The 15,045-nt window shown below is 43.9% G+C and overlaps 1 protein-coding gene across 4 annotated transcripts in view; it reads right to left on the bottom strand.

The window, feature by feature from the left end:
- prdm5 (PR domain containing 5) overlaps positions 1 to 14,713 on the bottom strand; it is a 368,385-nt gene extending 353,672 nt beyond the window's left edge. For 2 of the 4 annotated variants that reach the window (XM_078543346.1, XM_078543337.1), the window contains exon 1: positions 14,490 to 14,712. In XM_078543346.1, the coding sequence (XP_078399472.1) occupies positions 14,490 to 14,582 (93 nt within the window). In that variant the 5' untranslated portion in view covers positions 14,583 to 14,712. Of the gene's footprint in view, positions 1 to 14,489 lie in introns of all 4 variants that reach the window. The other 2 variants (XM_078543358.1, XM_078543367.1) reach the window with 2 other exon arrangements.
- Positions 14,714 to 15,045: the final 332 nt, after the last annotated feature.

The raw sequence follows: 15,045 nt of genomic DNA on the forward strand, positions 1-15,045 counted from the left end.
TAGTTTCTTTATGTTATAGCACTATTTCACTACATAACAACATAACTAATACCCAACGCAAATTGGAGTATTCTGATAGCAATTTAGGTATCTGTCCCTTTCAGGATGTATCTTTGGAAGACGAATGAAGTTTTGAAAAACAGTTAATTGCAAAATAACCTTATAACTCATGATTTTACATTTTTAAAATGGACATTCAAAATAATTACAAATTAGTTATAAAAGAATATGCCCAATTAATAGAATCTATTACTTTATTAACTGTACTATACTTTGCATAGCTATAACCACAACTTGTCAAATGGTAAGTACTTGACTGCATTCAGGTTCCTGGAGGAGACAACAGCTAAAGTCAGGTCCTTTGTTATGAGAAAACTAAACAGCAAGCCAAATTGCAGCACTTCCATGAACTGAGTCATGTTGGCTGTAGCCTGGGAGCAGCTTGTCTGCTCATCCTTTGGAAGAGTTGCTGTGGTCAATGGGAGAAACTAAAGAAAATCAGTGTTTTTAATAAGTAGGAGGGAATTTTTTTTTTTTAAAACTAATGAATCTGACCCCTGGCCTTAACTTGGTCTGACTTGCCCATGCCTTTGGGATGAGATGCTAAACTGAGCCCCTCCCTGCTGTCACAAGTGAACATAAAAGATTCCGAAGCATGAATTTGAAGAACAGCAGAGTTCATCTCAGTGCCCTGTACAATATTTATTCCTCAACCAAAACCATTGAAAAAGGTTATCTGTCTTTAGCACATCATTTCGTTCCTCAGTGTTGCAGGAATTATGATCTTTTCTTCCTTGAAAAGTATTCCTTCTGCAACATGAAGTTCCTCACGAAAGTTCCATTACTCTTGAACAGCCGAAGGGGCTCTGCTCTGACGTGTGGGCCAGCCAGTTTGCACAATCTGCTGCAGTTTTCTCACGATGGCGTCAATCTTGGTCACTTCCCTGATCTCATCCAGTTTGGTTACAGCCGCAGCTAAGTTCTTTGTCAGCATGTGAACCTGTGTTCCGTTTCTTTATCTTCTTCCTCTATAACGGGTAGGTATACAAATGACAGAGTGTCTGTGTTGTACACTTCCTTGCCTGGTTTGTATCTAACTCAGACCTGGTACTTCTGCAGATGCATTAGTAATCTTTGGATTCTGGTGGTGTACGGTTCAGGGGCTTTTTAAGTATAGCTTCCAAAGGCTTATGATCAGACTCTACCTCCACGCCTTTGCCATAGACAAACTTACGGAAGCGTTCTAGGCCAAACAATCGCTAGCATTTCTTTTGCTTTATGGGCATATTGCTGCTGTGTTTCAGTTATTGCCTTTGAAGTGTATGCCACTGGTGCCTCATTTTGCAAGATGACAGCTCCTAAGCCAGTCTGACTGACATCGTAATACTTGAACACAGGTGCCTGGGTCAGTGTTCTCTTTAGACTGGTCAAAGCTTCCTGGTGACTTTGTTCCCAGTGCCATTCCACATCATTTTGTAGAAGTTCTCCGAGAGGTGCTGTCAGGTCTGACATGATTGGAATGAATTTCCCAGGACAGGTCACCATTTCCAAAAACCTCTCCAAGCTTTTCTTACATTCTGGGGGTGGCATGTTTACGAATGCTTTGATTTTACTCAGGTCTGGCTTCAGTCCCTCACTTGTCAGCACATGTCCCAAATACTTCATGAAATCAAGACCTATTTTGCACTTTTCTGTCTTCAACTTGAGGTTCCTTTCTCTAGCACCTACCTCAATCGATGGTCGTGCTCTTCTCATGAGGCTCCCTGGACCAGCACATCATCGATATAGGTTTCCATTCCCTCCAACCCTTTAAACAGCTGCTTCACTGTTATGTGGAACACCTCTGGAGCTGAATTAATACCAAAAGGAAGCATAAAAACCTGTACCGCCCATATGGTCTTTTGAAGGTACAGAGATAGCAGCTGCATTCGTAGAGTCATAGAGGTCTACAGCAAAGTAAAAGGCCCTTCAGCCCATCGAGTCTGTGCCGGTCAAACAAGTACCTAACTATTCTAATCCCATTTTCCAGCACTAGGCCCATAGCCTTGAATGCCATGGCATCACAAGTGCACATCCAAATACTTCTTAAATGTTATGAGGGTTTCTGCCTCCATCACCCTTTCAGGCAGTGAGTTCCAGATTCCCACCATCCTTTGGGTGAAAAGATTCTTCCTCACATCCTCTCTAAACCTCCTGCCCCTTACTTTAAATCTATGCCTCCTGGTTATTAACCCCTCCACCAAGGGGAAAAGTTCCTTCCTATCTACCCTATCTATGCCCTTCATAATTTTATACACCTCAATCATGCCCTCCCTCAATCTCCTCTGCTCCAGGGAAAATAACCCCAGTCTATCCAATCTCTCTTCATAACTAAAACTCCCCAGCCCAGGCAACATCCTGGTAAATCTCCTCTGCACTCTCTCTAGTGCAATCACATCCTTCCTATAATGCGGATTCCAAAACTGCACGCAATACTCTAGCTGTGGCCTAACCAGCGTTTTATACAGTTCCAGCATAACTTCCCTGCTCTTTGTATTCTATGCCTCTGCAAACAAAGGCAAATGTCTGATATGCCTCCTTAACCACCTTATCTACTTGTCCCGCTACGTTAAAGGACTGGTGGACCTGCACACCAAGGTCCCTCTGATCCTTGGTACTTCCCAGGGTCCTACCATTCATTGTGTATTCCCATGCCTTGTTTGTCCTGCCCAATGCATCACCTCACACTTATCCGGATTAAATTACATTTGCCACTGATCAACCCATCTGACCAGCCCGTCTATATCCTCCTGTAATCTAAGGCTATCCTCCTCACTATCTACCACCCCACCAATTTTCGTGTCATCTGCGAACTTACTGATCAACCCTCCTACATTCAAGTTTAAATCGTTTGTATATACCACAAACAGCAAAGGATCCAACACCGATCCCTTTGGAACCCCACTGGACACAGGCATCCAGTCACAAAAACACCCCTCGACCATCACCCTCTGTTTCCTGCCACTCAGCCAATTCTGGATCCAATTTGGCAAATTCAGTGGGACAGGACATACCCTGGGATGGTGATGGTGGTGTCTGGGACATATTCTGTAAGGTATGATTCCATGAGGATGATTATGTCAGAGTGTTGCTTGATTAGTCTGTGAAGACAGCTCTCCCAATTTTGGCACTAGCCCCCAGATGTTAGTAAGGAGGACTTTGCAGGGTCGACAGGGCTGAGATTGCCGTTGTTGTTTCCGGTGCCTAGATAGATGCTGGGTGGTCCGTCCAGTTTCATTCCTTTTTTGTGACTGTGTAGCAGTTTGTTACAACTGCGTGGCTTGGTAGGCCACTTCAGTGGGCTTGTAAGAGTCAACCGCATTGCAGTGGGTGTAGAATCACGTGTAGGCCAGACCAGGTATGGACAACAGATTTCCTTCCCTAAAGGGCATTAGCGAACCAGATGGGTTTTCACAACAATCAACAATGGTTTCATAGTCATTGTTAGACATTTAATTCCAGATTTTTATTAAATTCAGATTCCACCACCTGCCAGGACCCTGCACTCGCATCCAAGACTGAATAGTATTTAGCATCTTTTACAGTAGGCAGCTGGTAATGCTCTCTTTATACTGCCTGGTTTAGGTCTCTGGGATCCAGACAGACTCAGATTTTATCAGATTCCTATCTGATTTTTCTACAATTACAATTGGATTAACCCACTTTGTCGGTTCTTCAATTTTCTTAATGATGTGAAGTTTCTCCATTCTGTCCAACTCTGCTTTCAGTCGGTCTTTCAGCATTACTGGTATTTTCCTGGGCTGGTGTAGTTTGGGTGTCAGTTTTGTCAATCTTGATGGTGTGTTCTCCTTTTAGGCAACCAATCCCCTGGAATACAGCATTATACTCACTCAGGATGTCATCAGTGGTAACAGTCATTATTCTCTTGATTAGCTTCAGATTTTCACAAGCTTTGATTCTGAGAATGGGTTTTGCATCTGTTTTCACCACTATGAATGGAAGTGCTTGAGACTGTTTCTTGTAATTCACTTTAAGTGTGCACTTGCCGTCAACAGCAATTTTTTCACCTATATAAGTAGACAGCTTCATTTGTGTTTTCATTAGCTGTTTTTCTTTGCTTATCTTATGATACAGGCTTATGGGAATGACATTTGCTTCTGCACCTGTGTCAGGCTTGAAATTCACCATCATGTTGGCAATTTTTAAATCAACCTTCCATCCGTCTTCTTTGGAATTTGCTGTTTCTGCATCAACGAAAAGTTCTGTTTCAGTGTTGGTGTCAATCATGTGCACTTTCTTCGATTTATACATCTTAGCGAAGTGACTTAGTTTATCACAGTTCTTACACTGCTTCCCGTAGGCTGGACAGCTGCGTGATAAATGCTTTGTTCTGTATCAGCTGTATTTAAATGTTTTAATAGCAGTTTTGTTCCTTTTACATTTAGATGTCTATTTGTTCTCTCTCAGGGCTGTTTCTGTTTAACTGCATCTAACTGCTTGACTATGTGCGGCTTATCATCTTCTGTCATCTGGTTAATCTGGCATTTTGTTGTCTCTGCCACTCTGCAGATATTTATTGTTTTCTCCAGCGTGAGTTCGGCTTCTCTCAAAAGCCATTATTTCAGAGTGTCATTTGCGATCCGCAAATTATTCTATCTTGGAGGAGTGATTTTTAAAGCTCTCCAAATTCACACAATTTAGCTCGTTTTCTCAGCTCAGTTACATCCTCACCAATGTTGTCACTGCCTTGCATGCACGTTAAAAAAAAACAGTATCTTTCATGCGTGATGTTTTTCTTAGAGCTGCAATAGGCTTCGAATTTTTCCAATTCTTTCAAGTTGTTTTGTTTCTCACCACTGTCAAACGTGAATGTGTTTTCGACTTCTAGGGCTGCTTCACCTGCTACGTGAAGAAAGATGGAAGAGTGTACCCGAGGGTCTTTTTTTAATCACTGCCCGTCTCTGTGAGGTGCAGCTCGAATCGCTGCCAGAACCTCCTCCAGTTTTTGGCAAGATTTCCCTCCAAGCTGAGCTCTGTCGGTGGTTTCAGAACCTCCATTGTTGCATTTAGTTTACTTCTGACACCATGTCTTCTTTTTTCAGTAATGCACACAGGCAGTCAACATTGTAGCTAAGCTCACTTTATTGATAGCACATTTCCCTAACATGAACATATACCTGCAGTAACTGAATCCTATCAACAAGACAGGCTCCAACATGTGCTATCTGACCTTCAACTCCCAGGTCAGGTCATACCATATCTGGTACTGAGTACAGTATAGTATCTAATACCAGAGTCTGGGAAGATTGTCCTGCAGTCAGCATCGCGGCGAAGATGTCTGGGAAGCATGTCCTGCAGTCAGTTCTTGTTGAAAATAACAAGAGTGACATCACAAGACAGCGCGAGAGAGCAGCGGAGAGTTCAGAACCAGTGTGAGTGCGAGAAAACTTCAAAAAGCGACGTCAACACAAAGGTGAGAGCCGATTGGTGAGTAGTGGGTAAGTGTTTTTCTCCAGTTTAAAACAGATTAAGCTAAAGAAAGGTAAGCGTCTAGTTTTTACTCAAAGTACATAAATAATTTAACTTTTTTTTTTACTGTTTTTAACTTAAGGTGTTTTTTTTTCAACTAGAGGCATGGCAAGGCAGCTCAGTCCCGTGTTATGTACCGTCTGCAACATGTGGGAAGTCCTAGACGCTCCTTAAGCTCTGACCAACCATGTGCGAAGGAAGTGTCACCAGCTGCAGCTACTTGAGCTCCGGGTTTCGGAGCTTGAGCGGCAGCTGGAGGCACTGAGGTGCATCCGCGAGGCTGAGAGTTTCGTGGATAGCACGTTTTTAGACGTGGTCACCCCCACAGCTTATAGAAGTGCAGACAGAGCGGGAATGGGTGACCATCAGTCAGAAGAAAGGTGTCAGGCAGGTAGTCAGGAAATCCCCAGGGTGCATCTCGCTTGAGAACTGCTTTTCTGTCTTGGAAAACGGTGAGATTGATGGTTCCTTTGGGGAGTGGAGACACGGTTATGGCACTGTGAGTGGTTCAGCTGCACTGGTGGTAGGAGACTCGATAGTAAGGGGAACAGACAGGCGCTTCTGTGGCCGTAGACGTGACTCCAGGATGGAATGTTGCCTCCCTGGCGCCAGGGTCAAGAATGTCACTAAACGGCTACAGGACATTCTAAAGGGAAAGAGCAAACAGGCAGATCGTGGTACACATTGGTACCATCGACAGAGATAGAAAGAGGGATGAGGTCCTGCAAGCAGAATTTAGGGAGCCAGGAAACAGATTAAAAATCAGGACCTCAAAGGTAATAATCTCTGGATTACTTCCAATGCCACGCGTTAGTGAGTATAGAAATAGGAGGTTAGTCCAGATTAATGCATTGCTGGAGAGATGGTGCAGGAGGGAGGACTTTAGATTTCTGGGAGATTGGGATCGGTTCGGGGGGCAGTGCAACCTGTACAAGGTGGACAAGGCTGCACACCTGAACCAGAATGGGACCAACACCCTTGCGGGGAGGTTTGCTAGTGCTAGTGGGGAGGGTTTAAACTAACTTGGCAGGGGGATGGGATCCAGCGAGGAGGTTCAACAGGGGGAGATGCACAGCCAAAATTAGAAGAGAGAGCAAGTGAGCCTCGAAGGTGTAGAAATTATAGGCCAGTTAAGGCACAAGGGAGTTTGGCAAGGTTGGATGGTATTTATTTTAATGCAAGGATGAATGAGACAGGTGAGTTGAGGGCACAAATTAACACATGGAAGTATGTTGTCATCGCTGTCAAGAGACATGGTTGAGAGAGGGCAAGATTGGCAGCTTAATATTCCAGGATATAGGGTCATCAGGCGAGACAGGGAAGGAGGTAAAAGCAGAGAGGCTATCACAATATTGATCAAGGAATTAATTACAGCAGTAAAGAGGGGTTACATCTTAGAAGACTCCTCAAATGAAGCCATATGGGTAGGACTTAAAAACAAAAAAGGAGCAATCACAATTGCTGGGAGTGTACTATAGGCTCCCAAACAGTCAGAGAGAAATAGGAGAGCAGATATGTAGGCAAATTTCAGAGAAGTGTAAAAACATTAGGGTAGTAATAGTGGGGGATTTCAACTTCCCCAACATTAACTGGGTTAGTCATACTGTGATAGGTTTAGAGGGAGCGGAATTCTTAAAATGCATCCAGGAGACCTTTTCAAGCCAGTATATAGAAGGTCCTACAAGAGACGGGGCAGTCCTGGAACTTAATTTTAGGGAATGAAACTGGGCAAGCGGTAGAGGTATCAGTGGGGGAGCATTTTGCAGATAGTGATCATAACGCCATTAGAGTCAAGGTTGTTGTGGAAAAGGACAAGGATGGGCCTGAAGTCAGAGTTCGAAATTGGGGGGAGGCCGATTTTAATAAGATCAGATATAATTTGACCAGAGTGGACTGGGAGCAGCTACTTTTAGGTAAATCTGCATCAGAGCAGTGGGACTCATTCAAGGAGGAAATAGGGAGAGTACAGGGCCAACATATTCCAGTAAAGACAAAGGGCAGGACTAACAAATCCAGGGAACGCTGGATGCCGAGAGATATACACAGTTGGATAAAGGGAAATAGGGAGGCTTATGGCAAATACCGAGGGCTCAAAACAGAGGAAGCCCTAGAGGAGTATAGAATGTGTAGGGGGGAAACTTTAAAAAGAAATTAGGAGAACAAAAAGGGTGCATGAAAAAACATTGGCAGGTAAAATAAATGAAAATCCAAATTATTTTACAAATACATTAAGAGTAAAAGGATAACTCAGGAAAGAGTAGGGCCCATTAAGGGCCAGAGTGGTAATTTGTGTGTGGAGCCGGAAGACGTAGGTAGGGTTCAAAATGAATACTTTGTGTCGGTGTTCACAAATGAGAGGGATGACGTGGGTATGGAAATCAGGCTGAAAGACTGTGATATTACTAAAGAAATTAGCATAGAAAGGGAGGAGGTTCTAAGTGGTCTGGCAGGCTTAAAAGTAGATAAATCTCCAGGCCTGGATGAAATATATCCCAGGCTGTTCAGTGAGGCAAGGGAGGGGATAGCAGGGGCACTGACAATAATTTTCAATACCTCTCTGGCCACTGGAGAGGTGCCAGAGGACTGGAGGACAGCCAATGTGGTACCGTTATTCAAGAAGGGAGGAAAGGATAAACCAGGGAACTACAGGCCAGTCAGTCTAACCTCAGTGGTGGGGAAACTATTCGAAGCAATTCTGAGGGACAGAATTAATCTACACTTGGAGAGGCAGGGATTAACCAAGGACAGTCAGCAGGGTTTTGTTAAGGGGAGATCATGTCTGACCAATTTGAGTGAATTTTTCAAAGAGGTGACCAGGTGAGTAGATGAGGGCAATGCATTTGACGTAGTCTACTTGGACTTCAGCAAGGCTTTTGATAAAGTCCCGCATGGGAGACTGATAACGAAGGTAAGAGCCCATGGGATCCAAGTCAATTTGCCAAATTGGATCCAGAATTGGCTGAGTGGCAGGAAGCAGAGGGTGATGGTTGAGGGGTGTTTTTGTGACTGGATGCCTGTGTCCAGTGGGGTTCCACAGGGATCGCTGTTGGGTCCCTTGCTGTTTGTCGTATATATAAACGATTTAGACTTGAATGTAGGAGGGTTGATCAGTAAGTTCGCAGATGACACGAAAATTGGTGGGGTGGTAAATAGTGAGAAGGATAGCCTTAGATTACAGGAGAGTATAGATGGGCTGGTCAGATGGGCTGATCAGTGGCAAATGTAATTTAATCCGGATAAGTGTGAGGTGATGTACTTGGGCAGGACAAACAAGGCGCGGGAATACACAATGAATGGTGGGACCCTGGGAAGTACCGAGAGTCAGGGGGACCTTGGTGTGCATGTCCACCGGTCCCTTAAGGTAGCGGAGCAGGTAGATAAGGTGGTTAAGAAGGCATATGGGATACTTGCCTTTATTTGCAGAGGCATAGAATACAAAGAGCAGGGAAGTTATGCTGGAACTGTATAAAACGCTGGTTAGGCCACAGCTAGAATATTGTGTGCAGTTCTGGAATCCACATTAGAGGAAGGATGTGATTGCACTAGAGAGAGTGCAGAGGAGATTTACCAGGATGTTGCCTGGGCTGGAGAGTTTTAGTTATGAGGAAAGATTGGATAGACTGGGGTTATTTTCCCTGGAGCAGAGGAGATTGAGGGAGGGCATGATTGAGGTGTATAAAATTATGAGGGGCATAGATAGGGTAGATAGGAAGGAACTTTTCCCCTTGGTGGGGGATCAATAACCAGAGGGCATAGATTTAAGGTAAGAGGTTTAGAGGGGATGTGAGGAAGAATTTTTTCACCCAGAGGGTGGTGGGAATCTGGAACTCACTGCCTGAAAGGGTAGTAGAGACAGAAACCCTCACAACATTAAAGAAGTATTTGGATGTGCACTTGCGATGCCATGGCATACAAGGCTATGGGCCTAGTGCTGGAGAATGGGATTATAATAGTTCAGTACTTGTTTGACCAGCAGACACAACGGGCCGAAGGGCCTTTTTCTGTGCTGTAGACCCCCATGACTCTTTGACTGTAACCACAATCAACTATTATCATGCCAGAATTACCTGGAAAAACTCAGCAAGTCTGGCAGCATCGGTGGAGAAGAAATCAGTCAACGTTTCGAGCCCTCATGGCCCTTCAGCAGAACTGAAGCATAGTTTCAACAAGGGAGAAATATAAATTGGTTTAAGGTGGGTGGGGGGGAAGAGACACATTGAGGGTGTGGTGTGAGCAGATAATCAAAAGATGTCAGAGACAAAAGGGTCAAAGAGGTGTTGAAGGTGGTGGTCTTTGTCTGAGAAAAGTGCTAATTAAGAATGCAAGACAGGATATTCAAAGTACAGCTCTAGTGGGGGTGGGGTGGAAAGACTAAAGGTTTTAGTTTTAGATTTAAAAATAATGGAAATAGGTGGGGAAAGAAGAATCTATATAAATTATTGAAAAAAAGGCGGGTGGGGGGGGAAAAGAAACGGGGTGGGGATGGGGGGAGGGGGAGTTTAAGATCTAAAGTTGTTGAATTCAATATTCAGCCCAGAAGGCTGTAAAGTGCCTAGTCGGAAGATGAGGTGCTGTTCCTCCAGTTTGCGTTGGGCTTCACTGGAACAATGCAGCAAGCCAAGGACAGACATGTGGGCAAGAGAACAGGGTGGAGTGTTAAAATGGCAAGCGACAGGGAGGTTTGGGTCTTTCTTGCGGACAGACCGCAGGTGTTCCGCAAAACGGTCGCCCAGTTTGCGTTTGGTCTCTCCAATGTAGAGGAGACCGCATTGGGAGCAACGAATGCAGTAGACTAAGTTAGGGGAAATGCAAGTGAAATGCTGCTTCACTTGAAAGGAGTGTTTGGGCCCTTGGACGGTGAGGAGAGAGGAAGTGAAGGGGCAGGTGTTGCATCTTCTGCGTGGGCATGGGGAGGTGCCATAAGTGGGGGTTGAGGAGTAGGGGGTGATGGAGGAGTGGACCAGGGTGTCCTATTTCCATTATTTTTAAATCTAAAACTAAAACCTTTAGTCTTTCCACCCCAACCCCACTAGAGCTGTACTTTGAATATCCTGTCTTGCATTCTTAATTAGCACTTTTCTCAGACAAAGACCACTACCTTCAACACCTCTTTGACCCTTTTGTCTCTGACATCTTTTGATTATCTGCTCACACCACACCCTCAATGTGTCTCTTCCCCCCCACCCACCTTAAACCAATTTATATTTCTCCCTTGTTGAAACTATGCTTCAGTTCTGCTGAAGGGCCATGAGGGCTCGAAACGTTGACTGATTTCTTCTCCGCCGATGCTGCCAGACTTGCTGAGTTTTTCCAGGTAATTCTGTTTTTATTTTGTTTTGGAATTCCAGCATCCGCAGTAGCTTTTAGCTTTTTGTTATTATCATTCCAGTACAGATGAGGCTGCTGTCTCTCAAGGCTAGACACAGCAGCATTTGCAGGGTCATCTCAGGAACTATCACAGGTAGGTACAAAGCAATTGAATCCCAAATTGCTTCTCACACTTGCACCTCTGACTGAGGTCTAACTTAGAAGGGACACGTAATACACAAGCAGCAAAGGGGAAACACCTTTATTAGCACCTAAGCACCATAGGGAAATATATTAACATCACTGACTCAAGATACAAAGTCAGGGAATGAATTGTTTGCACAGCACTTGAGCTTTGTGTCTCTTTCTGATAATGTAGAATAAATAGAAACACAAGGGATTATAGCCAGTTAGTTAAGGGAGCGCAAAGGATGGCAATGCAAAAGCACACTTTCTCTGCAGCACAGGATCCTTAAAGGCACTTAGCTGAATGTCTCGGATGAGTAACTGGCACACCAATTATCTTGGCTGGGCTGGGGTTTCTACAGACATTTTTTCAGTCAGTATCCACATCTATTTTTAGCCCTCATCATGACATTTCCTCCACCTCCATGGTTAAAGTTTTTTGGTAGAGCAAAATTATGTAGCTGAGTCTTGGAGGCCCTGGTGCAATTGTACTATATATGAAGTACTGCTTCAAGGTAGGATCATAGAATTTTAAAACACAAGATGACGATTCAGTCCAACATGTATGCGCTGGCTCCAAAATAACTATGCACTGAATTCAACCCCCTTACCATTTGTCGATATACCCCCCCAAATTTTTATTTTTCAATACTTACACAGCTTCTATCACTGTTTCTGACACAATACTCAAGGCCATTAAAACCTGGTGTAAAAAAAATTCTCCTAATCTCTCCCTCCATTTTTTAAATTGGATTTAGTGTCATCTAGTTGATAACTCATTGATCAATAGAAATAGTTTGCTCCTCATTGTTAAGAAAACCCCTCAAAATTTTGACTACCTTTATCTGAGCTCCTCTTAACCTTCTATGTTCCAATAGAAATAAGTGCAGTTTTTCTTATCCCTCTTCATACCTAAAACCTCTTTCATTCCAGGTATGATTCTGGTTGCTGTCCAGGCCTTGTTGCTGAGCTTTGTTTCTGCAATGTGACTGCCATGAACACTGTCACCCACATGCTGGATGTTGATCAGCAATCTCATTAACCAGGGCTAAAGCAGCAGCCTTGATCTCCAAGGAACCATCCTTCCAATAGCTCTTTGCCTTCAATTAAGCCTTGCATATACAATGATCTTAAAATGAAAGCATCATAGCATGAAATGCTGCCTGGAAACTGGACACTTGACCTGCATAGTAAAATATTAATGCTTAGTGACCAGCTACATCAAGGTGAAGCAGAAACTCTTTTTGTCCATAGAAGCCACTACACTGTGCCTTTGGGGTCTGAATGGCCAATTGGCTACCATTAGCAACTCTGTACCTTGGAAAATCCAGTGGTGTCATAAAATTGGGCAGCCCTACCATGCTTCCATTACTGTTCAGTGAGAAGAGATGGAACGGTTGGCCCTGCAGAACAATGCAACAAAGACCTGTTCTGTGCACAGGAAATAGGCAGGTGGTGGAAATATCTTCTGTGGCAGCCTGAAAGGAGCAGAGGCCACATTGGTGCTAATTAGCTGTAGATCTCTTTGAAGCAATTTGCTACAGAGTAGGGTGTTTTCCTCACGTTCCCCCTCATTAACAGCAAAACAAATTATCTGGTCATTTCTCTCAACCGCACTCTGCAAATTGGCCACAATGTTTTGCCTAAAAAACAAGTGAGAACACTTCAAAAGTTTATTTGACCACGAACCACTCTCAGCTGCCCTGAAGATGTAAAAGCCACTACACAAATGCACATTTGTTCTTCCATTAAATCTGGTGAGAGAGAAATAAACCAAAAGCAATTCTCATAGCTTCCAATTGAATTGCATTAAGAAAGAAAAGTATGGAGTTGAGAACTTGGCTGCCTTCCAATGCCCATTAAATAGGCAAGACTGGCAAACGACAAAATGAGGTGCAAGAATTCAAGAAATTTGCAGGCTTGCCCCTAACAGTTTATATACAATTACAGAGATTACAGTGATAAAGAGGGGTGTACACATGGAGGGATTTGAAAACAAGGATGAGCATTTTAAGATCAAAATATTGCTCGACAATGTAGGTCAGTGAGCACAGGGGTGATAGGGAAACAAGGCTCAGTGAGAGTTAGGACATGGGCAGAGATTTGGAAGACAAAGTTTGCAGAGGTAGAATGTGGGAGACCAGCCAGGCATGTGTTGGAATAGTCAAGCCTAGAGATAACAAAGGCATGAATGAGGGTTTCAGCCAAGGGATGAGAGAGGGGTGGAGTCAGGCACAGTTATAGGAGATGGAAATAGAGAGTCTTGGCGATGGCGCAAATGAGGCATAAGCACATCTTGGGGTTGAATGTAACACCAAGGTTGCAAACAGACTCATTTAATCCAAAACAAAAACAGAATTACCTGGAAAAACTCGGCAGGTCTGGCAGCATCGGTGGAGAAGAAAAGAGTCGACGTTTCGAGTTCACATGACCCTTCAACATTTAATCCAAGACTGTTGTCAGGCAGATGGAAACAGTCAGTAGCTAGGGAATGGGGTTTGGAGCAGGAACCAAAAGCAATGGCATCAGTTTTCCCAATACTTAACTGAGAATTAAATGTAATTAAGCTTTCACACGGAACCATCGGCAAGCAACCAGATCAGAAAACTTGCATGGGGCATTAAGAGACTGTGAAGGGTACTGGTTCTCAAACTCTCAGTTTCTTAACCACCACACACAATTTTGACCAGCTAAAGCATTTTTACTTGCAAGAATTTCCAGGTTCAATGAGACCAGAAGGTCTTGAGGTGACAGGAGTTACCTGATCCCAGCAAGCTAACAGAAATCTACAGCAGCACAGCTGAAATGAGCTTGTTTGATCCCGGCCATTTATTGAATGAGCTGAACTGTCTCACACAGGTAAGTGAATAAGAGGCATCTGATCCAAAAAGTTTCAGCAAAGGGTGCAGTGAGTTGACTAATATCTATGAGTAGTTTGATCTTTCAACATCTGAGATTTCAGTTCATTATAATGAACTATTTCAAAATAAAATTAAAAAGGAAAGTGCTGGAAATCTGAAATAAAAGCATAAAATGTTGGAAACAGAGGGGAGCCCAGTCAGCATCAGTAACGTGGAAAGACAGGACTGCGACATTTCAAGACTGTACCCGTTACCAGACATCTGACAACATCTAGATGTTTGGGGTGGGGGATATTTTTTGATTGTTCAGTAACAGAATTTAAACTTTCGAGCAGAAAAGCGTTTGTGGCAGAAGTGGATGTGGACAGAGTTATGTGTGTGTGTGAGATCCCCAGCAGGCTGAGCTTTGTGGGAGTGAGAGCCCTGAGCTCAATACGTGGCACTCAGGCGAGCAGTTCGAAACAGCAACCAGCCAGTCCGTGTCCAATAAAAGTTATCAAATCTTCCAAAAAGGAAAGGCAGACGGAAATCTTGACAAGGGGCATTATTTCCTTTTTCGTGCTACGGAAGGCAAAACTTTAAAAAAAAAGAAACACAAAAACGAACCTTTTTTACTCGTCTGGCAGTGTAGAGCCCGATACCTTCTTGCACTTTGGACGGCTTCAAGGAGAATCGATCGGGTACATACATACCGAGCATTTTCCCGGGCGGCCCGAGGCCGCTCACCGAGCGGGAAGCCCTCAGTCCAGAGGTGGCCTCTGAGAAGTTGCTCTCCTCCCCGCCTCGGCTGCCATGTTAGCGCTGGGATGCCCTGCGGACGCCAGCGCTCTGATTGGTCCAGCGATTTACTCAAACACTCTCCCCACAAAGCGGAGCCTTCAAGAAAGTTTTAAGCACCAGCTCCGCAATAAAGGTCTCTTTTACTAAATTAAATTTTTTTTATTTTTTTTTTAAAAAAGGGCCCCGGAAATCACGATGAACCCAGTTAATTTGCAACAGGGCTGAGGAAAGATTGTGCGGGAAAGGGTGGCTTTGTAAACAGACTGTTCCATGTGAATGTTTAAACGCGGTATGTAAAGCATTAATGTCAAAATACTCATTTTCTTTTTGTTTGTTGCTTCACGCATCAAGAAGGTATGTTTGTTTACCACGAGAGTATGGG

Source organism: Cetorhinus maximus, chromosome 1 (genome assembly GCF_964194155.1).
Source record: "Cetorhinus maximus chromosome 1, sCetMax3.hap1.1, whole genome shotgun sequence".
Lineage (NCBI taxonomy): Eukaryota > Metazoa > Chordata > Chondrichthyes > Lamniformes > Cetorhinidae > Cetorhinus > Cetorhinus maximus.